This window comes from Crocuta crocuta, unplaced genomic scaffold (assembly GCF_008692635.1).
Source record: "Crocuta crocuta isolate KB4526 unplaced genomic scaffold, BGI_CrCroc_1.0 scaffold138, whole genome shotgun sequence".
Lineage (NCBI taxonomy): Eukaryota > Metazoa > Chordata > Mammalia > Carnivora > Hyaenidae > Crocuta > Crocuta crocuta.
Window position 1 is genome coordinate 5,296,682 of NW_027532585.1, and position 25,269 is coordinate 5,321,950.

The 25,269-nt window shown below is 34.6% G+C and overlaps 1 protein-coding gene across 1 annotated transcript in view; it reads right to left on the bottom strand.

Annotated features, from left to right (window-relative positions):
* CCDC172 (coiled-coil domain containing 172) overlaps positions 1-25,269 on the bottom strand; it is a 56,179-nt gene that overhangs the window by 10,898 nt on the left and 20,012 nt on the right. The window contains exons 4-7 of the mRNA XM_077779545.1: positions 20,031-20,147; positions 18,744-18,909; positions 5,319-5,420; positions 4,863-4,965 (exon numbers count right to left, since the gene is read on the bottom strand). Coding sequence (XP_077635671.1) covers positions 4,863-4,965; positions 5,319-5,420; positions 18,744-18,909; positions 20,031-20,147 — 488 coding nt within the window. The remainder of the gene's footprint in view (positions 1-4,862; positions 4,966-5,318; positions 5,421-18,743; positions 18,910-20,030; positions 20,148-25,269) is intronic.

Consider the following 25,269-nt stretch of genomic DNA (forward strand, 5'->3'; position numbering starts at 1 on the left):
CACAGGACTGAGTAATATTGAGCCCCAGAATGAGACTAACATAACACACACCATTAAAGGCACAATTGGATGCCACAAGCTTTCTCTCATGGAGTTCTATCACTGTAAAACTTAAGAGATAGAAGAGCAGAGTGGAACACAGTCTCTGGGGTAAGCAAACTTCCAAAGAGATAGGGAGAAGAAAGGAGCTGACTCCAGTTTACCTTGCCAAACTCACCAGTCAGATTGACTCACTCCTCTTCACCTTCAAAAAACAAATGAGGGTATTGGGGGAAGGCTGGAAGGGTTAAACCTGGGAAACTTTTTCCACATGGAAGAAAAAAATCAGGAGTGGAAGAAAGAATTCCATGGAGTTATTCCAGTATGAGAATATACCATGTTTTTGCAAATAACATTGAAAATAAGTGAAGGACTTTAACTTCTTTGTAATGAAAACAAAATTATATGTAGACTCAATCATTGGAACAAATATTTATCGAACATTATGTGCCCTTGATTGTGCTAGATGTGAGGCTGATAAAAAAATGAACAGGAAGCAGAGGGAATTCTCAGTCAAATGGGATAGACTGACACACATAACTGTCATAGAATATGATTAATGATATAACAGAATTATGAACATATTCTCTATGAACACAGAGAAAGGAAAAGTAGAGGAGACTTTTCACAATTTTTTACATTCATTTATTCATTTATTTATTAATGCCTCTTCTATGCCAAGCTCTGTACCAACGTCCTAACGATGAGGGTACACTGGTAAAGTGAGTGGACCAGACCCCTCCTCTTGCTGAGCATGCGGCAAAGATGGATACTGACAAAATAAATCACACAAATATGTAATTACAAAATAGAATCTGTGCTATAAAGGAAAAATATGGGGTGCTACTTAAAAAAATAACAGAGGGAAGGCTTCTCTGAGCCAACATTTCAACTGAGATCTAAAGGACAGGAAATGTTCTACCTAGGTAGGAGACAGGCAGGCAGAAGGGCTAGCAGGCAATTTAGGGAGAAGAAAAGGCAGAGACAGGGGTCCTTAAATGGAAAAAAGCTTGGATTACTTGAGGGAGCAGAGTGAAGAGGGGACCATGGCTGAAAATAACATCACCGAGGTGGTCAGAGGCCATGTTGTGACAAGGCCATACTAAGGACTTTAGGTTTTATTATGCTCATTATGAAGCCATTGAATGACTTTAATAAGCGGATGATGTGACTCAGTTTACCATGGACTGGCCTGTTCGAGAGTGGATGAATGGGAAAGAAGTAGAGAAGCAGGCATACTGTTGCTGCGATCTGGGTTAGAGAGAGTAGTGGCTAGAACTAGGAAGTTAGCGATGGGGAGACAGAATTGGAAGGATTCAAGAAATATTTTGCAGACAAAATCAATAAAATTTGGTAATGGATTAGGGTAGGGTGAGAATGATGAGGTTTGTAAATAGGTCAAAAATGGCTGCTACATTTTAGATTTGAGCAAAACCCACAAAAAATGACATGTGAGCCGGGCCTTAAGGACTAAGTTGGATTTTAGTTCTTGGAGAAGAAAGATACAGACGTGTGAAGTCCTGTGACATATTTGGAATTCCATAAATAGTACTCTGATGCACTAGTAGTATAGGATATATGATAAAAATGCAGGGAGATAATGGAAGGGACAGATTATGAAGACCTTTGAACTTCCCATTCAGGTACTAACCAGGCCTGACCCTGCTTAGCTTCTGAGATCAGACCATAACGGGCATGTTCGGAGTAGTTATGGTCACAGACAAGACCTTTGAACTTCTGATAAGACTTTTATTTTTGCTTTTTTGCTTATTTAATCAGGGCAGCATCACTTCGGATCTAGGTATATATTAAACTGTTGGGTATTCAAGGACTGGAGCTTAGAAAAGAGAGATTTGGGACAATTATTTGGAAGTTATCTACATGTGATAACTAAAACCATTAGAACACGTGAGCTAGCCTATAAAGAATACAAAGTAAGAAGACAATCAATGATTAGCCTTTAGGGATCCCCTGCATTTAAAGGACAGGTGGAAGAAAAAATGAGAAATAAGCTTTAAAGTCACGAAATCCACATAGATAATATGAAGTAAAAATGTATACGTAATTATATAATTGTATCTAATTATAGAGCATTTTCTACATTCCAAACACTGTTCTAAAGGCCTTATATATATTAAGTTATTTCTTATTTTTACTATAATCTTGTGAGGTAGCTGCTATTATGAATCTCATTTTGTAGATATCGAGACTGAGGCAGAGAGACAAGTTAAACTGTTTGTCCAAGGCTACTAATTTAGTAAATGGCAGAGCTGGGATTCTAAGGGGTTTATAATCTTAATCTCTATGGTTACTGCCTCTCAAGAACCTGAGACTTATCATTTTTATCCTCCCTGAAAAAAAACAATAACAACAACAACAACTAGATCAGTTACAGTTGTACAATCTTCTGGGAGCTTCTTATGAATTAACCCAACCTTTGACTATAAGTGTTAATCATAGCAATAATCTACACGTTAGCTGACTTAACAGGTGTTAATTAACGATCCCACACTCTTCAAAATAGAATCTTTTAAATAAATAAGCATCTTGTTATTTGTAAATAGGAAAAGATTACCTCAAGGAGAGACCATTAACCACTGTGAATGTAAGTACCAATTCTCTACAATAATGGATGACATCAAGGTAGAATCCAACAAATAACCTGAACATGGCAGATTAACTTAAAAAATCATTATGAAAGAATTCCAATAATATAGACAGAATAAAATATGCATAAAAATTCCCAATTACTAAAAGTAGAAACAATAAGCTCATAGAAATAAACTAATATTAATTTTTTTATAATTGCTTTCTTACTGGTTAGAGTTTAATAAAAATAGAAGTACAATTATAATAACCTTAAAATAAAACTGGTTCTCAACTGGGGACAATTGTACCCAACCGTCTCTGCCCAGGGGACATCTGGCAATATCTGGAGACATTTTTGGTTGTCGAGGCTGGGGTGGAAGGTGCTCCTGGCCTCTAGCAGGCAGAGGCCAGGGATGCTATTAAACGTCTCAAATTGCATAGGATTGTCCTCTCACAACAAAGAATAACCTGGCACCAAATGTCAACAGTGTGAAGTCTGAGAAACCCTGCCATAAAAATAGCATCTATACCAATAGAAGTTAAACCTGAAAATTTAAGAAAAAGGCAACAGAATTCAGTATACATTTGGACACACAGATGAAAAAGAATGTTCCAAAGTTTAGGGATAAAACCAACTTAATTTTGCCCTTCATGATATTGAATAAATGTCATATCATTTTTTTGCCATCATTAGACTCTTGCTATCCTAATTATAAGACTTATGGCCCTAAATTCCTATAATCATTACATTCAGTACCTTGACTTGATTCTTTACACTTGAAATAACTTTCATAGAACATACTGGTTGGCAAACTAAGCTACACATATCAAATAATCTGAAGTGGGAACTGGTAAATAATTGGCATTTCATTTAATAACTGCTGAAATGCAAAAAATGGACAATGTATATAGACTGATGTTTCTTTCTATTCAGATTTCCTCTGTCACCATCTGTGAAGGAAAAAAACACTCTAACAGACTTTGTGTGTTTAATTTTAACCCAGGGCAAATTTTTATGACTCAGTAATAAACCCACAAAACTGGAGTTCACATCGGAAGCCCTTACACTACTAACCATAACGATACCAGTGGGCATTATCATTTTTAAAAGTGTAAAAAAATCAATGAGCAGATTGTCATTACAGAAACTCATCCTGCGTCACACATATCACCCAAGAGATTGATATTTCATGCTTATAAAACTTAACATAAAATTAAATTGCAAATATTTTCTCACAATCTACTAAAAGTATGGCCTAAGGCAATACACTGCTAATATGAAGCATTTGTTCAGCTCTAGCGGACATATTTCTATATGATTTATGTAAAAGAAGGCTTCATTTGCTTCTCATAGTTTCAATAATGAGGTTTCTTTCCTTGTATTTAGCCTAGAATGTATATGAACATCTTTGAAATTAAGCCAGCAAATATAACATTGAATTATTAATAAATAATAGTAAAATTAATAAACCAAAGGCTTTCTCTTTGCTATTTCAAACGCCAGCCTTTCTTTCATTATCCAAATACATAAAAAGCATCTAAACATTCCATACAGAAAATACATTTCATTCTTTCAGCATCAAACCGGTAGTAATAAATTTCAAGAAAAATGGGAATTTGTGATTTTTTCCCCCTTAGATCTAAAGAGATAAAAGACAATTTCAATCATTTTTTTAAAAGTTATGAATACGGGCACCTGAGTGGCTTAGATGGTTAAGCGTCTGACCTCGGCTTAGGTCATGATCTCGGGGTTTGTGAGTTTGAGCTCCATGTCAGGCTCTGTGCTGACAGCTAACAGCCTTAAGCCTGCTTCAGATTCTCTGTCTCCCCCTCTCTCTGACCCTCCCCTACTCACTTCTGTCTCTTTCTCTCAAAAATAAATAAACATTAAAAAATTTTAAAATAAATAAAAATAAAAAGTTACGAATAACAGAAAGGGAGGTTGTGGAACCAATCAATACTTTGTCTTAATCTATTGGCATGTGAACAGCACTGAGTCCATGGGGTAGAAAGAAAGATAAAACTGATTTCACTGTTATCAACATTGTGAAACTTACATGTAGTACTTTTTAGGTAGTGAAGCGTTTCCTCATTAGCATTCTTCACAATACACATATAAGGAATTAATGTCTTTATTTGGAACTTAAATTACACATTTAATTTTATGCTGAAATCTCTTTGACAACATGAAAAATTACTAGATTTTATACCAAAATATAATAGGGAATTCTTACCTTAAGCATTCAGCATCATTTTGAGGCTTTTCATTGATTTTTACTTTTTCTGCCTCTAGGTATTTGGTAGTACAAATGGCTTCATTCTTTTTATCTTCAAAAACTAAAAAGTTAAGAAAATGCTTACAATTATAAAAAAACATAAGAGTTACCTTCATTCATTCTTAAGAACAATACTCAAAGTTTTGGTGCTTTATATAAAATGTATACACTAATGATTTTTATTTTCCTACTTTAACATAGCAATTAAAGGCACAAAAAAGATCTTAAAAAATTTTATGACATTAAAATATCAGATCTAACACTGATAATTTTAGTATTTTACCTATTGCTTTTTTATACCAATAATAATACTATATCCCTATAACTTAGTACAATCTGAAAGACTAATATGACCCCGTTACATGTAGTTAACTATATTCATCAGCAAAATAAACTAGTTCATAAAGATACTACCCTTAAGTTTTCTCTGCAGAGTAAATAATTCTTGTATTAATTCACTCTTTTGTTTTTGAAGTTCACTTAACTGGCCACTGTCATGTTCCATTGACTTCATTTCTAGAAACAAATAGACAAATAAAAACTGCATTTTAACCATTTAGGCTTTGCCTTAAACATGTCAGCAATTATTAACATTGTGTGTGTGTGTGTGTGTGTGTGTGTGTGTGTAGTAATAATTTAAGCAGCATATGGTCAATTTTAGGCCCCCAAAAACTTCCTTTGGCCATTTACAAACTGTTTCTAATAAACTGACCAGGATTCATTAAGCAACAACTAGGTACAAAAGAATTAGTTAATTGATGGTTGGACCACCAAAAGTTAATTCAAAATAATATAATATCACTAAGTAAAACAAGATTCCCAATAAGATAATAAGAAAACTATACCCTTCGTAACTAAAGCATATTTAAAATGACATTCCCCAGTACTCACTATATGGCTACAAACTTCCACAGTATTTGTAATACTATTTCTTCTACCTAGAATGCCTTTCCTCTCTTTACTCCCACAATAAACTCCAATTCATCCTTTAAGATGCATCTCCTAATTTTTCAAAAGGTAAACAATAAATTCAGATGCAAAATTTCTAACACATGACACTAAATAATTAGCTACCTTCCTTAATTTACTAAGAGCTCATATAAATCAGTAAGAAGAAAAATGCAGATATAGGAGGATTAGGAGGAACTTGACGGAGGAGCAAGGGGGAGAAGAAGGGCAGAAATGGTGGGGGAAAGGGAGAGAAGCAAACCATGAGAGACTCTTGAATGCTGACAAAAACTGAGGACTGATGGATGTGGGGGGAGGGGGAGATGGGCATGGAGGAGGACACTTGTGGGGATGAGCACTGAGTGTTATGTGGAAACTAATTTGACAATAAACTATTAAAAAAAAAAAAGGAAGAAAAATGCAGAAAGATGAACAAAGAACATGAGCAGACTGTTCACAGGAAAACAAAAAGAAATATAAATGGTCAATAAATTCAGATAAATAAATTCAACATCATGCAACAATCAGAGAAATGCTAATTAAACCAACACATAAAATAATATATTTTATTTGTCAGATTGGCAAAGATTAAGGTCAGTCATAATGCCCAGACTGGTAGTGGTAGAGGATAATCATATAGGAAAACAGGCACTCACCTATAGAGTTGGTAGGAAAATTAATTAATTCAGTGCTTTAAGGAATATAATTTGGTATTGAGCCTCTTAATATTTTCCTCTGATCTAGCAGTGTCTTTAGTAGATTTTACCACACAAATATAGTCACAGAAGTATAGGGAGATATATACTCAGATAGTTAGAGGCCCCTATTGATGGTCATGTCATGTGGGTTGCCTTCTGATTTTTATTTTATTTTTACTTTTTTTTAATGTTTATTTTTTTTTGAGAGAGAGAGACAGAGTGTGAGCTGGGATGGAGAGACAGGGAGACACAGAATCCGAAGCAGGCTCCAGGCTCCGAGCTGTCAGCACAGAGCCCTACATGGGACTCAAACTCACAAGCTGTGAGATCATCACCTGAGCCGAAGCGTAACAGACTGAGTCATCCAGGCGCCCCAACCTGATTTTTAGTTTTATCTTGTTTTGTTTTCTTCTAAAATTACCACCAGTCCTTCTACCTGTGCACCTTCCTATCTTCTCTGGGAACTATGCTTCCCTCTTGAATTTTCACCTCTACTTCTCCATGGTCTTTGATCCACCAGCATTTAATATGTTCAAATACCTCTCATCTCAAAACAACATTTCTCCACTAAAAACCCTCCACTGACCTCACACCACTCTGGCTTACTGGACTCTCTATCTTCTCCAGAGAAACTTAGCTTCAAGGACTTGTGTATACTCATGACCACCATTTCCTCTTCTCCCACTGCTCAACCCACTTCACAACCGGTTTCTGCCCTTTCTTACTACCTTCATCTGTTGGCTTTCCCTAAAGATAAGGAGGGACCTCCAATTGGCTGCTTCGTAGTCCTTATGGACAGATTGGCAGCAAGTAATGCGGATTGATCACTCCCTCAAACGCTCTCTCCCCAGGTGAATTCCTCGTCACACAGTAATGTTTCCTGCCTACTTCTCAAGCTCTTTGCTGACATTTTCCTTTTCCTTGCTTTGAAAATCATGGTGTTCCTCAGGGTTTTATTATTTTATTTCAATAATTTTTTCCTGGATGACTCCCAGATTTAATAGTTGCAGCCCAAACCTCTCTCTGTGCTCTTGACTTATACACCCAACTTTCCCACATTTACACTCAGATCTGTCACTTGGCTAATCTCTATCAGCCTGAGACTTCAGTCCGAACGTCACTTGCTTGGAGAGATCTTCTTCAACTCCTAGTCCACATAAGGTCCCTTGTTATATGTTTTCACATCATTTTATACTTCTCCTTTTGAAGCAGTTATTAATTCATAATTATCTCTTTCATACTGTTGGAGACAGAGCATTAAACAAAATGAAGTCCTGCCATTACAGAGTTTAAAGTCTCATATAAAAATGCTATAAAGTACCTAGAGCCAGGCTTTGTGAAAGTACAACGACCAACAGTACCAGGTACCAAGGAAGCAAATCTATTAAAATAAATTCATATTTCTGGAAGAAAGGATACAAAATACAAGGCTCCTACAGTATTCTGGTATCAAGGACTTTTTTCTTCATTTTTATATATGAATACTTTACATAAAGTACATCCATTTACAGCATACAACCCTATGAGTTTTGGCTGTCACAATACACTCCTGAAACCACCACCACAATCAAGAAATTGTATATACAATTTTTATCAATCCCTAAAGCGTCCGCTGCATCTTTACAATTTGTTTATTCTCACCCAGGCAACCACTGATTGCCTTGTCACATGCCTGCTTGTTGTCACATACAGTTTGCATTGTATGTAGTATGTGTTCTTCTGTATCTAGCTTTTTTCATTCATAGTATCATTTTGAGATGCATCCATGTTGCCTATAAGCAGATTTGTTATTTTTTATATCACTGAGTATTCCTATGGCAATTTTGTTTATCCATTTACCACTTAATGGACATTTAAGTTATGTTCAGTTTTTGGCTGTTGTGAATAAAGTTACTAAAAACTTAGTGTGGACGTATGTTTTAATTCTTTGGTGTATCTAGTTGTAGAAGGGCTGGGTCATACAGTAAATGTATGCTCTATGTTTTAAGAAATTGCAAAAACAATTTTCAAAAGTGGTTGTACCATTTATTTTACATTCTCATCACTACCATATTAATTCCAGATGCTTCACATTCTTGCCAACACTTGACGTGACCAGTCTTTTTAATTTTAATTAAATGGATGTACAGTGCTGCTGCATTGTGGTTTTAATTTGTATTTTCCTGATGACTAAAGATGTTGAGTATCTTTTCATATGTCATTGGTGCATGCCCTTTTGTGAAGTTCAAATCTTTCCCCCCTTTTATAACCAGTTTTGTTAACTTATTAAGTTGTACAAGTTCATTATATTCTAGATAACAGTACACTGGCAGATATATGTATTGCAAATATTTTCTCTAAGTCTGTGGCTGGTCTTTTGATTTTCTTTATAGTGTTTTTTTCAAATTTATTTTAAATCCAATGTAATTTTTTTTTCTTTCATGGCTCATGTTTCTGTGTGTCATCTCATTGCTTATCCTAAGATGGCAAAGATTTCCCATTATGTTTTCTTCTAGAAGTTTCATAATTTTAGCTTTTATCTTTAGGTGTGTGCCCCTTCTGAGTTAACTTTTAATATGGTGTGAAGATTTAATAATAATTGTTTTGCAATGGATGTCCAATAGTTCCAGCACCATTTACTGAAAAGACTTTCCTTTCTCCATGGAATTGCCATGCTACCTTTGTTGAAAATCAACTGACCCTATATGCACAGGGCTATTTCTGGACTCCTTTATTCCAGTGGTACATATGTGCCTATTTTTAAGCCAATGACACATTATCTTGATTACTATATCTTTTTGGCAAAATTTGAAATCAGGGCATATAGATTCCTAAATTTAGTTTTTAAAAAAGTTGTTTTGGCTATTCTAGGTAACTTCCATTTCCATATAAGTATTAGAATCAGCTTGTCAAGGCATAATAAAATTTAATGGGACTTATACTGAGATTCTGTTGAACCTATGATCAATTTGAAGAGAACTGACTATTAATAAAATTGAGCTTTCTAATCCATGAACATGACAGATCTTTTTATTTAGATCTTCCTTAATTTCTATCAGCAATGCTCTGTAGTTTACAGTGTAGAAGTCCCTGATGTCTTTTGTTAAATTTCTTTCCATTTTGTTTTTTTTAGGCTGTTTGAATGTTATTTTTATTCTACTTTTCAATTGTTTGCTGTTAGTATATAAAAAAAGCAACTGATTTTAAAACATATACCTTGTATTCTATAGCCTTACTATATTGACTTATTAATTTTAGTAATTGTTTTGTAAATTCCTTATAATTTTCTATATAGCAAGCATGTAACCTGTAAATAGAGGCAATTTTATTTTTATACTTGCTGATCTTTATATGTTTCTTTTTCCTTATTTCATTGAAATGGTTAAAATGGCTAGGACATCCAGAGCCATACTGAATAGAAGTGAAAAGAATGCGCATCCTTGCCTTATTCTCAATTGTTGTGGGAAAGTATTTAATATGTCACCATTATACATGATATTGGTATTCAATATTTCACCATTAAGTGTAATAGTAGCCATAAGCTTTTCATACAGGTTATCAGGTTGAGAAAGTTCCCTTCTATTCATGGTTTTCTGAGTTATATAGGAACGTAATGATCCATTTACTAGTTCCCTTTTCCAGTCCTTTGTTACAGCTGTCACATACGCATGTGACATACAAGTATACAAACTGTCTCTACATACATTATAAATTCCACAAGACAATATATTTTTTGCTTTAAGCAATCATGTATATTTTTTAAGAACATGAGAAAAAAATAGGTGTTTATATTTATCTCTATATTTTCCATTTCTGATTATTTTAATTCATTCAGTATGGCCTGAGTTTCTTTTTAGTGTCATCTTTGCTTCTACTTAGAGGACTTCCTTTGGTATTTCTTGTTGGTAAAGCATGATGGCATTGGATTCCCTTAATTTTTACTTATCTGAAAATGTCTTTATTTTAACTTCATTTTTGAAGGATATTTTCACTGATTAGAGAAAATTTTCTTCCAATACTTTCAAGATGTTATTCCACTGTCTTCTGGATTTCATTATTTATACTGACAGGTACATAGTCATTAGATTTATTATTCCCTGTTTTCAAAATTTTCTCTTTAGCTTTTCAATTGTTGGACTATTATTAGGTTAGTAGGCATGGATTTCTTTGAATTTCTCCAATTTGGGTTTGCTAACTTCTCAAATCTGTAAATTAATGTCTTTTAGAAAATTTAAGAATTTTTCTGCCACAATTTCTTCATATATATTTTCTGCTAATTCTATTTCTTCTCCTTCAGAGACTCCAATTTCATGAATGTTAGAACTTTTAAAACTATCCCACAAGTCCCTATGTTTCTATTTTTTTGTTGTTTCATTTTATCTTTGCGTTTTCAGATTGGACAATTTCTATTGATCTATCTTCATGTTCACTGGCTCTTCTATCAGCTCCATTCTGCTATTAAACTCATTTAGTGACTTTTTTTTAAAGGTATGATTATCCTCATTTTATTATTTTTATTTTTTAATTAATTTATTTAAATCCAAGATAGTTAAAATACCATGTAGTATTTGCTTCAGGGGTAGAACCCATGATTCATTATTTACATGTAACACTCAGTGCTCATCCCAACAAGTTCCCTCCTTAATGCCCATCACCCATTTACCTCATCCACCCACCCACCTCTCTCCAGCAACCCTCAGTTTGTTCTCTGTATTTAAGACTCTGGTATGGTTTGCCTCCCCCCCATCTCTTTTTTAAGTTTATTTATTTATCCTGAGGGAGGAAGGGCAGCAAAAGAGGGAGGAAGAGAGAATCCTAGGGAGGCTCTGCACTGCCAGCATAAAGCCAAACACAAGGCTCAATCCACGAACCCTGAGATCATGAACTGAGCCAAAATGGTCAGATGATTAACTAATTGAGCTTCTCAGGCCCCCCTCCTTCACTATTTTTATCATTTTTCTTTCCTTTCCCCTATGTTCATCTGTCTTGTTTTTTAAATTCCACATAGGAGTGAAATTGTATGATATTTGTCTTTCTCTGGCTGACTTATTTTGCTTAGCATAATACATGCTAGTTCCAACCACACTGTTGAAAATGGCAAGATTTCATTTTTTTTTGATCACCAAGTAATATTCCATTGTACATATATACTACATCTTCTTTATCCATTCATCAGTGAATGTATATTTGGGTTCTTTACATAATTTGGCTATTGTTGATAGTGCTGGTATAAATATTGGGGTGCATGTGGCCTTTTCAATCAGCATTTTTGTACCCATTGGATAAATACCTTGTAGTGCAATTGCTGAGTTATAGGGTAGTTCTGTTTTTAACTTTTTGAGGAACATCCATAATGTTTTCCAGAGTGGCTGCACCACTTTGCATTCCCATCAACAGTACAAAAGTGTTCCCCTTTATCTGCATCCCTGCCAACATCTATTGTTTCCTGAGTTCCTAATTTAGGCCATTCTGACAGGTATGAGGTGGTATCTCATTGTGATTTTGATTTTGATTTCCCTGATGATGAGTGATGTTGAGCATCTTTTCATGTGTCTCTTAGCCATCTGGATGTCTTCTTTGGAAAAGTGTCTATTTATGTCTTCTGCCCATGTCTTCATTGGATTATTTGTTCTTTGGGTATTGAGTTTGATAAGTTCTTTATAGATACTAACCCTTTACCCAATATGTCATTTGCAAATGTCTTCTATTCTGTCAGTTGCATTTTAGTTTTGTTTGTTTCCTGCACTGTGCATAAGCTTTTAATCTTGAGAAGGTCCCAATAGTTAATTTTTGCTTTTGTTTCCCTTGCCTCTGGAGACATGTCTAGTAAGAAGTTACTGTGGCCAAGGTCAAAGAGGTTGCTCCTTGTTTTCTCCTGCATGATTTTGAGGGTTACTGTATTACATTTAGGTCTTTTACCCATTTTAAATTTATTTTTGTGTCTGGTATAAGAAAGTCTTCTAGTTTCATTCTTCTGCATGTCACTGTCCAGTTTTCCCAGCATAATTTGCTTAAGAGACTGTTTTTCCCATTGGATATTCTTTCCTGCTTTGTCAAAGATTAATTGTCCATAAATTTGTGGGTCCATTTCTGGGTTCTCTTCTGTTATATTGATCTATGTATCTATTCTTGTGCCAGTGCCATACTATCTTGATTACTATAGCTTTGTAATACAGCTTGAAGTCAGGAACTGTGATGCCTCCAATTCTGGTTTTCTTTTTCAACAATACTTTGACTATTCAGGTCTTTTTTGGTTCCATACAAATTTTAGAATTATTTGTTCTAGCTCTGTGAAGAATTCTGGTGTCATTTTGATAGGGACTGCATTGAATGTGTAGATTGCTTTGGGTAGTATAGACATTTTAACAATACTTGTTCTTCCAACCCATGAGCATGTAATGTTTTCTACTTCTTTGTGTCTTTTTCAATTTCTTTCATAAGCTTTCTATAGTTTTAAGCATACAAATCTTTTACCTGTTTGGTTAGGTTTATTCCTAGGTATCTTATGGTTTCAGGGCAATTGTAAATGGGATCGATTCCTTGATTTCTCTTTCTGCTGCTTCATTATTGATGTATAGAAATGCAACCAATTTCCGTATTATTTCTTTATTATTTCCCTTGTTTTTTTTCTGTTGGCTTTACGCTTTATTTGCTCTTCCTTTTCTAGCTCCTTTTGGGTGTAAGCTTAGATTGTGTTTTTGGGACCTTTCTTCCTTCTTGAGATAGGCCTGAATTGCAATATACTTTCCTCTTAGGACTGCCTTTGCTGCATCCCAAAGTGTTTGAACTGTCATTTTTTTTTTTTTTACAAATAGTTTATTGTCAAATTAGTTTCCACATAACACTCAGTGCTCATCCCCACAAGTGTCCTCCTCCATGCCCATCCCCCCTCCCCCCCACATCCATCAGTCCTCAGTTTTTGTCAGCATTCAAGAGTCTCTCATGGTTTGCCTCTCTCCCTTTCCCCCACCATTTCCTCCCTTCTTCTCCCCCTTGTTCCTCNGACTGCCATTTTTTAATTTTCATTTGCTTCCAGGTATTTTTTTTCTAATTTCTTCTTTAATTTCCTGGCTAACATATTCATTCTTTAACAGGATGTTCTTAAACCTCTGTGTATTTGCGGGCTTTCTAAATTATTTCTTGTGGTTGATTTCAAGTTTCACAGTGTTGTGATCTGAAAATATGCATGGTATGATGTTGATCTTTTTGTACCTGTTGAAGGCTGATTTGTGACCCAGTATGTAATCTATTCTGGAAAATGTTCCATGTGCACTCAAGAAGAATGTGTATTCTGTTGCTTTAGGATGAAATATTCTGAATATATCTGTTAAGTCCATCTGGTCCAGTGTGTCATTCAAAGTCATTGTTTTGCTTTGGTGATCTGTCCATTGCTGAAAGTGGGGCACTAAAGTCTATGATTATGGTATTATTATCAAGGAGTTTATGTTTGCTATTAACTGATTTATGTATTTGGGTGTTTAAGTTGGGGGTATTAATATTTAAAATTGTGAGATCTTGATAGATAGATGCCTTAATTATGACATAATGCCCTTTTTCTTCTCTCGTTACAGTCTTTATTTTAATAGATAGTTGTCTGATAGATGTTTCTCCATCCCTTCACTTTCAATCTGCATGTGTCTTGCAGCAAAGGTTATATTCCCTCTGGGTGCACCTCTGTCCCCTGATGTTGAAGGCCTTTTTCTGGGACCTACAGGATCTTTTGTCCTGGGGGAGGCAATATGTCCTCTTCCAAAAGTACTCTGGGAAGGGAAATTTCTCTCTTAATGCACCCCAGAGATCTCTGCACCACGCTATGCAGTCTGCAGCCAGCTCTCTCCTCCCCAGGAGCTAATGCCACAGCTCTACTATGGAGAAAGTCAAGCACTTTGAAAGCCTCAGAGTTTGAGCTCCAAACACTGTTTGCAAAAAACAAACAGACAAAAACAAAAAACACAAAAAAGCCCTGCAACACTCAGTACTTCTCACTCTCCAGTCTGTGGTCCAGAGAGGTTTTCCTCTTGTACAAACCAATGCCGCATTTTCTTAACCCCTCTTGCTTTCCCTTTTATCTCTCCGTGAAAAGGGTTCAGGACTGCGGTTTTTCTCTCCCCCCAATTCATTTCCATGCACCTCACAACTATCACACTGTCTCCCTCCAACTTTGGAGACAGTCTGCAGATCAACTTCCTGGGTGTTCTAAGTGATCTGACCTCAATACAGCTGAATTTGAAGGACTAGGAAAGTCCAGGGTCCCCCTACTTCTCTGCCATCTTAACTCCTCACATATTAAGTAACATTTTTATTTCAAATAACGTATTTTGCCATTAAAAATGTTCATCATTTTTTTACACGTTCTATTTCTCCACTGATATTACCAGTCTTTTCATCTATTGCAAGTGCATTTTCCTCACTCATTGAGCATAGCTCAATAATAGCTGTTATAAAATATTTGATAATTCCAATATCTAGATCACTGTGAGTTTGGCATCTCATGGTTTTCTTATGATACTAGGTCACTTTTCACTGATTCTTCAGAAGTCGAGTGATTTTGGATTGCATCCTTAACACTAAGAATATCATGTGTGGAGACTTTTGATTTGTTTTGATAATAGCCATCCTAAAAGAGTGAAGTGGTTTTGATTTCCATTTCTCTAATGACTAGCAATGCTGAGCATCTTTTCCTGTGCTTATTGGCCATATTTTTGGAGAAATGTTTATTCAAGCCCTTTGCCCATTTTTAATTAGGTTGTTTTCCTAGTGTTGAGTTGAAGTCCTTCATATATTCTGGACACTAGGGGAACCTGGCAGTCTCAGTTGATAGAGCATGTGACTCTTGATCTCGGGGTCAGGAGTTTGAGTTCCATATTGGGTGCAGAGACTACTTTAAAAATATTCTAGATATTAATCCCTTATCAAAGATTGGGTTTGCAAATATTTTTTTCTATAAGAAAACAGAACCCATTATTTCTGGGTGTTTCGTTTTAATTCTCTAGAGAGTGTCTTTTAATATACAAAAGATCTTAATTTTAATGAAATATAGTTTATGTATTTTTTCTTTTGTTGTCTGTACAAACAACAGAAATCATCTCCAATTCCAATATGATGCAGTGTTTCCTATATGATTTCTTCTAAAAGCTTTATTGTTTTACTTCATAAACTTTAGACTTTGGTCCATTTTAGATAAGTTTTCTATATTCTGTACAGTAAGGACCTAACTTCATCTTTTGAATGTGGTATCTAGTTTTCTGTACCATTTCTTGAAAAGACTGTCCTTTTCCATTGAATAGTCTTGGTACTCTTATTAAAAATCATTTGGGGGCGCCCGGGTGGCTTAGTCGGTTAAGCGTCCGACTTTCGCTTAGGTCATGATCTCGCAGTTCGTGGGTTCGAGCCCCGCGTTGGGCTCTGTGCTGACTGCCAGCTCAGAGCCTGGAGCCTGTTTCGGTCTGTGTCTCCCTCTCTCTCTGACCCTCCCCTGCTCACGGTCTCTCTCCTAGAAATAAATTTAAAAAAAAAAAAATCATTTGACCACATACATAAGGGTTTACTTTTGGGCTTTCTATTCCACTCTGTTTTTACATATGTCTGTTCGTTATTCTAGTACCATCCTGTTTTGATGACTGCAGCATTTTAATAAGTTTTGAAATCAGAAAGTGTGAGTCCTTCAACTTTATTCTTCATTTTTATTTTTCAAGATAGTTTTGGCTCTTTGGGATTCTTTAGGATTCTATATAAATTTTAGGATTGGTTTTTCTATTCATGAAAAAGATGCTGTTGGAATTTTGATAGGGATTATATTGAATCTACAGATCATTTTGGATAATAATGTCATTTAACAATATTAAGTTTTCTAATCCATTAATATGGGATGTCTTTCAATTTACTTAGGTCTTATTTCATTTCTTTGAGCAAAGGTTTATATGGTTTTCAGTGCACTAGTCTTTCACCTCCTAGGTTAAATTTCACCTCTTAAATATTTATTCTTTTGGATGCTATTGTAAATTGAATTTTTAAAAACTTTTCCTTTTTGGATCATTTATGGCTCATACATAGAAATGCAACTTATTTCTGTGTGTTGATTTTGCATACTGCACTTTGCTGTATTTATGAGCTCTAGCAGTTTTTTGTGGTGTCCCTAGGTGTTCTATATATACAAGCATATCATATGGGCACAGAAAACATTCTACTTCTTCCTTTCCAATTTGGATGCCTTTCATTTCTTTTCTTGCCTAGTTGATTTGGCTAAAATTCCCAATACTATGTTGAATAGAAATGGTGATATCCATTTCTTTTCACAGAAAGTTAGTTTTAGAGTATGTGCCTACTTAACTCTATTTAACTTTATATTCTACACTTGTAGTTCTTGAATAGTACACATTAATATCACCTAAGGGATTTACAAAAAAGTTATGTTCTCTCTCCTCCCCTACAGACATTCTCATTCAATAGGTCTGGGATGAGATTCAACATTTTGAAGTTTTTAAATCTTCCCAGATGTGTGCCCCTGTCCTACACTCTCTACCCAAAGTAATTCATCTCTGAGAACCTTATTTCCTTCATCTATCAAATGAGACTAAAAAGTATAATCACCACATTTTCTGAGACCTTATTATGTGCCAGGCAGCATTCTATGTGCTTCAGTATAATCTCATTGAATTCTCACAACAATCTTTACTAAGGTCATTACTACTAACCCCCATATTTACAGATGGGGAAGCTGAGCCAAAGAAGAGCTAAACATCTTGCCCCAAATCACACAATTATTAAATGGTTAAATTAAGATTTAAATTAAATCTACATGACATTAGTGTTTATAATCTTTAGGATGATGATGATGATTGTTATATAGTATAAGCCCAATAAATACTAATTAAAATAATAGTTGTCATAAGCAAAGAAAACAATAAATTATTCATACTGATAGCTTCAAGTCAGTAAAATAGTTAAATGTGTTTATTATTCTCCATTTACTAAAATCATCAAAATAACAGTACATTAGAAAGGCTTCCATTAAAAACTAATTTTCCATTTAATATCACTTATATTTTCATTCTCTACTTCCTCAATTCACACTGACTCCAATCTATTACTACCAGTCTTCCTCTACTACTCTACCCTACAATACTGCTCTTGACATCTGATCGCCAGATTAACATCCTATTTTGATTTCCACTAATTTGAGGAAAATATTTTTTTGCTTTTAGTTTCCAAAATATTACTCTCTGCTGGTTCTCCAGATATTTTTGACTACTCTGTCTTATTCTTGTTTCTTTTCCTAAATGTTGTGCTTTCCCAGTTTCTGAATTTGGTCTTCACTCCTCATTTGTGTCCCCTCTATATAGTTTGCCTGAATGATACCACAAATTCCTCTGGATTCAGTCCCAAGCCTAATAATACTCTAGCTCTGATCTCTTACTAGTTTCACAACCAAATTTTCCCCTGCCACCTGGGCCTCTCCCTCTGTATATTTCATAGATATCTCCAATTAAAAATGCCTGAAACAAAACTCAATCGTTTTGTCCAGAAAAGGCTATACTTCAAACAGACTTCTTTCTCTACCTCTGCTCTTCCTCCTGGTACCGTATTATACCCAATCTCTGAGGTCTGAAAACTATGTTTCATCCCTGACTTTCTCTACTTCTATTCACATTTATCCATGATAAAGTCCTGTCATTATTCCTAAATATCTCTTTAATTCACTCCCTCTTCTCCTTGGCAATGACTTTAGTTCAGAATCTTATCACAGATGGTAATAACCATATAGTGTTCCTGAAATGAAATTCTCCCTACTCCACTATGTAACCTTGTTTCCTAGTTTAAATGGTATTGATGGTAAAATGAGGATCATTGCACCAGTCCTACCCCATTATAGCTTCTATCACATTGTACTATAAATATCTGCTTCCATATTTGATTGTTCCACACTTCAGTTTTATATCCTGATGACCTACAACAGTGCCTATCACATAACAGAGAGTAAACAGATATTTGCTTATTGAATGAATGACTAAATGCTCATGTCACACCCCTTTCTAAAGAACTTGAGACTGCTCACAATTAAAGATACACCTTCACTAGGATAATTAAGAAAAAGGTAAAGAAATCCATAACCTAAATTGTTTACGAAAAAGTTAAATTTCTAGAAAATCCATTGATTCAAAATAAGTTAATTTCATTAGTAACAGATAAATGAGGTGATACTTCATACTCATACCCCTTTTCAAAATGTTTGCCTGGTTTTCTAGGTCAGATATTTCAATCTGGACATTTTCTTTTATCAAAAGCTCTCTTTTCTTTGCTACTTCATACTCATTATTGAAGTCTGTAATTTCCTTAATAAATTTTTCCTCCACCTCTGTCATTTTTTTCTTTGTAGCCTCCTGAAAAACAGAAACAAAAGATAAAATATTTAGTGATTTAAATAAAGTGCAATCATTTGGAATTATTAACAACAAAAATATAAAATTATATTTCCTGATATTATTATAAAGTGCTTTACTCCTCCAACAATATTAATTTAAAAAAGCTGAAGCTATTACATAATGACAACCAACTGAAAGTTCTACCCTTAATGTTTTGGGAGTATCTTTGATGTAGAAATTCTACTACATATCATTATATCTGTGTTTGTGTGTTAAACTTAGAGCCATATGTGCCATTTTGTCACTGCAATATGAACTTGGGTAAAATAATTAAGTGTCCAAACTTGAAAATAAAAATCTATAGTCAAAGAAATGCTAAAGAAAAAAACAAATAAACAAATAAGGAAATCCAACGAAACCTTTTAAAATATAGGTAAAATTCTGTATTTATTTCCAACTCAGTTCTACTTAACAGTTTACATTTTATGAAACATCAACGTGAAGAAGAAATACAAATTTCCAAAAACTCTGGGCAATTCTAGAATCTAAATAGTACTTTATTTTTCTATATTTTCAAAAAAATGTCCACTAATTGTGAACGACATTGAGAAACTGCCCATGTCATACCTAACCACCAAGTCTGTTGATTCTGAAATCAAATATTTTTAAGTATTTTTAAATATATTTCCTTTTGAAATGTCAATTAACTATAAGCCACATTCCTAAACTGGCCCTGTTTCTTAAAGCTCCTGCATCACTGGTTCTGACTTAAGATAAAAAGATAAACAAAATCTATCTTTTCACCAAGATCCATAAATATGCCTAAAGTGTGAACCTCTCTGCCTTTCAAAAGCATTAAAACCAAGGTCTCAAGCCTGAGCAATTCAAACCAGTTTCACCATTTTTTTAAATGCTTATTATAATTGCAAATAATTTCTATATTGCATCCCTGCCAATAGAACTCTTTCAAACTATATCACTCTACCAACTGGTTTTAAATAGCACTTAATACTTTCCATATCTGAACAGGACTATCTGCCAATATGCATAGATAATTTTCTAAAAGTACACCTAAGTGTATTTAACTACTTTTCAATACAGTTAGTGAAATAGACATTTCTAAGCGGCTGAAGGCTTACAAAGGTTTGGAGAAGCATATTCCTCTGGTTTGTAATTTCACCACACTGTCTTTCTAAGGCATTTTCATGAATTTTCCAAAGCTGTAAGAGGAAGTTTTTTTCAGAAAACTGCTGAACCTTTAACGTGAAAAAACGGAAATCAGAATGAAACAATTAGACATTTGAGGGTGCCTTAGTTAATTGAACAGCTCTGTATAGTGTGAGATATTTTCTGTATTAGACTTAAATATAAAATAAAATTCACATTAAACATCTTATTTTATAGGCACTCTCATATATTATTTTATGTGTTCTATAATTACAAGCTTTATAATCGTTTCCCCCAGTTAGACTATAGGCCCCTCAAGGGCAGAGAATGTGTTTTCTTTTTTCTTTCCAATACTTAGCATATTTCTTAGCTTAGGTACCAAAGGTTTTTGATTACACACATTGAAATCTGTTTCAAGACAGCTTGTGTTAAAGAACAAGTTTCTACTCCCATCATTTATAAGGAAGATATGGATGAATTAAACATGTATACAGTACGACTAATAAAATGAGATAGAATCTACAAACCACAGGAAAAACCCAGTCCCATGACCACAGTTAATACTAAAAAAACACAAATCTGCTAAAGCCTTCAAATACTTTTGAGAACTCATATTTTATTTTAGTACCTCATTTGGTTCTAGTTAGCAAAAGACATAATAACATTAATATTAGATATGTAACTATTATTTCATTTGAGCCATAAAGAATAGCATCTCCTGAGACCATGAATATTGAAACAAAAGTCAGGAAGCTTTAATATATAAAAGCTAAAAATGTTGCCAGACTGGAAATAATCTTTCCTCTATATTCAGTATTGGCCTTCATAAGAAAGCATTGCTTTTAGTTTGGGGCTGTTCCCATCTCCACAGTGAAAAGAAAAAGGAAATAAATTCAATTTAAATTGCAGAAAGCAAGATTTATGTTAGCCATAAGAATTTCCTGAAGGTGAGAGACAGGGTGTGAAATCTCTGTCCAGAAGATATTGAATAGTAAAGAGCTTAGGAATAGTCTAGTCCAGAGGCAAAGGGTTGGCCTGAAAGATATTTTGAAATGATATGGCTAAAATGTCCTAGAAATACTGGCATTAAAAAAGTAGCAGAAAAAAAGTAACAGAAATAAAACAGAAAATATGACCTTGCATACATGTAATATCATGGCACATCTGCTCCCACCTTCAGTGCTTGGTACTGTTCACATCAGCTTTGTCCTAAGAAAGGCATCAGCTGAGAACAACGAAAGAGATGTAATTTTCATGACCAAAGAAACTCAGAATTTTTTTTTAAATTGGAAGCAGGAAGAATGGGGCAGTTAGTTATTTTACTAAGACAGAAATTAGAAAACATATGGCCAGATGTATAAAGTCATCTAGAAATTGGTTAACAACAACAAACAAGAATATGATCATGAATTCTATTACATTTATTTAGAATAAGAAAATACTACAGAGTTATTTACTATTTATTAGATAAATGAGAATGAAATGAGTTAGAGAAAAGTGAAACTCTTTAACAAAAGTAATATAATTAATTATGGATAATATATTAATTAATTTAAAGTTCTTTAAAATCCAGATCTTTTGACTTCCTTTCTTCTAAATTATGAATAGAACTATTTCAAAATAATAGAGATACTTCTGGAACTAAAAGGGACTTCAGTCTCTGACCATAGCAGAAGTTGAAAGTATGGAAGCTTGAGAAAAAGAAAAATTATCAGAGCCTAATGAAGGAAGATTGCTTGCAGTATATACCTAAGTCCCCGAGTTGCTACCTTTGGACAGTAATCATGAATGCCTGAAAAAATGCTAAGACCAGATACTGGGCTGGATAAATTTTGGCTTGCTCCAATAAGGTGTGTCATGTATTATGCCCTTCAGAATCAAAATTCCTGAATTATGATGGTTTCTGCCACTTACCTGTTGTGAAAGACAGATGTTAAAACCCAAAAGTGAAGACAATATTACGTATCAGGCTAAAAATCTTTTTAAATATGACATAACCAAATTTATTATTCAAGTTCAGAAAAGCCTTATGTTAAGTTCTTATGTTAAGAACTAAGAGAGTAAAGTGTCCCATTCCAGCTATCACCAACTAAGACTGAAAATTACTACTGAGCTCATGTCCCGTTCCTAAAAAAGAAAATAACAAATATTGAAGAGAGCTATTAGACAAGTTGGCATTTAATTGGAATATTTTACCATAATCTGAAAAATGAACCTATACACCCTAAATGAAAAGCAGACAGCTATTCAAAATCTTTATAGGAAAGATGTATCTATACATTTCCTCTTCCCCTAAGCTTCTATGGGAATTATCATTTTGAGGTCTTTTCAGCTTCTTTGATACATTTTTAAAAAATTATTGGCCTGCTTCTCCTCATCATTCCCACTTTCTGTCTTTATTTTTTGCTTCCACATTTTCCTCTTTACATTAACATTAAAAAGTCCTAGAATCAACAACTACAGAAAAATTACAGTAACATTAATTTTTAAATTCACTTAGGATGGGACGCAAACATTTAAACAAAAAGGAATGGGCAAGTAGAGGTAAGAGCATAATAGAAAAAGAGGCAAGAGTTTAAGAAAGCTCAAGTCAGTAAGGTTAAAAAGGAGATGCCCACAATATGCTGATTCACATGGTGAAGACAGCAGTAACTTAAGGCTGCAGAAGCTACATGGGTTTATTATTAATAGAGTTCTTTCATATTTTAATGAAACTGAAAGGACAAAGACTTTTGGATCTCCCTAGTTCCTCTGGGCCAAGTATGTTGTTACTCTTAAAAGCTGAAATAGCTGTCCAAGGCCACCTATTTGCAGAATGTGTTTCTCATTACTCCTTTTGTCCTTTCTGTAATCAAAACCAATTTCTTAAACAATTCACATTCTTGTGTTTGAAAACCAGACTTACTGATGTGTAAAATTTAGGTAAATAAGTCCAAATATAACCCTGAATGTACTGCTATGACCACAAGACAAGGTCATTTCACAGAATAAACTATTATCAGAAACATCTCTTTTATTGTAAAAGTGATGGGTGGAGATCAAAACTAGAAGAAATGTAAAACTGTGACTTAAAAATAATTTTAACTAAGGTATAATTGACATATTATATTAGTTTTGAGCATACAGCAAAATGATTTGTTATTTATACACATTGCCAAATGATCATCAGAGAAAACCTAGTTACCATTTGTCACCAAAGTTATAAAATCTTATATTCTTTCTTGTGAGGAGAACTTTTTAAGACTTATTCTCCTAGCAGCTGTCAAATATGCAGTACAGTATCACTGACTGTAGTTACCATGCTGTATATTATGACCCGATGACCTATTTATTTTATAACTGGAAGTTTGTGCCTCTTGACCCTCTTCACTCATTTAAACCACCCCGCAAACTCCTCCCAGCTGGTATCTACCAATCTATTGTCTGTATCTATTAGTTTTGCTTTGTTTGTCAGTTTGTCTTGTGTTTACTATATATAAGTGAAATCATATGGTATTTGTCTTTCTTTGTCTGATTTATTTCACTTAGCATAATACCCTTCAAGGTCCATGTTGCTGCAAATGGAAAAATTTCATTCTTTCTAATGGCTGAATAGTAATTCCATTATAGACACACACACACACACACACACACACTAAAACATTGGATTGAGAGTAACTTGATCTGCGAGTGTTCTGCAAGATGAGCAAGCATTTCTAATAAATTTTAACTTGATAAATGAGTGATGTCTTGCAATACAAATAGTACAAGATGCCAAATGTCACATGATCACAACTGAACCAATGGTTCTCTCTCTCCTGCTACAGAGGAGGAGAAAAAGTCAGAGGAGTAGCCCTCACCTCAAATGAGATTAGAGAGATGTGTAAAATATGTGAAACAGTGCAAAATCTTGTAGGAAATCACCACCTAAATAAGGCTGTAGCAGTGTTAGCAATGAATCTGTTTAATGACAATGCAATGTCACATTTCTGCGAAATCCTCAAAAGGAAGAAAAAGCAAGTGTCATTGGATAGGTTCCTTGTTAAAGTTGCACAAAAAGAAAAAGATTCCGTTGAGCCAATAGACAGCAGTGATTGCATTAGTGATAGTGAAAGTCATCCTACACAATAACCCTCCTCTCTCTTATCTCCCTTACACCAGCCACGAAAGTTTTCAAAGGTTAGTGCAGATCGTTTATTTTTCTTTATATTTTGTATTTTCTTTATTATTTTGTATTATATTACAGTATTGTAATCATTTTTATATGAATATTTTTGGGATGTGGAACAAACCATCTGAATTTCTATTATTTCTTATGGGGACATTCACTTTGATATACAAGCTCTTTGGATTACAAGTATGTTTCTGGAACAAATTATACACACACACACACACACACACACACACACAAACACACACACACACCACATGTTCTTTATCCATTCATCCACTGATGGACACTTAGGTTGTTTCCCTATCTTGTAAACAGTGCTGCAATGAACATAGGGGTGCCTTTATCTTTGAATTAATGTTCCCATTTTCTTTGGATAAATGCCCAGAAGTAGAATTGCTGGATCATATGGTAGTTCTATTTTTAATTTTTTGAGGAACCACCATATTGTTTTCCATATAGTTGCACCAATTTACATTCCTACCCACAGTGCATGAGGGATCCTTTTTCATCACATCCTCGTCAACACTTGTTATTCCTTGTCTTTTTGATTACAACCATTCTAACAGGTATAAGGTGATATCTCATTGTAGTATTGATTTGCATTTCCCTGACAGTAATATTGAGCATATTTTCATATGCTTATTGACCATTTGTATGTCTTCTTTGGAAAAATATTTATTCAGATCCTCTGTCCATTTTTAAATCAGATTTGTGTGTGTGTGTGTGTGTGCGCGCACATGCGTGCACGCATTTGCACCAGCTTTAGCAAGGCAGCTAAGATTGCAGAGGTGGGACATGCCCACTGACATTAGCCAGACAGTTGGAGATTGCTGTGATTATGTGCACCTACCAGTGCTAGAAGGTAAAGGAGAATGCAAAAATGGCTCCCACCAGCACTGGTGCTAGCAAGTCAGCAAAGGGGCACAAGATGAGGAAGAGCACAAAAATGGCACTCACCTACCCTTCCATCTCTGGAGAGAGTCCCAGCAGATCCCTGTCCCTCTGGCAGATGCTTTCTAATTAGCAAATACATTTCTCCTTCACGTATCTATAGTCTA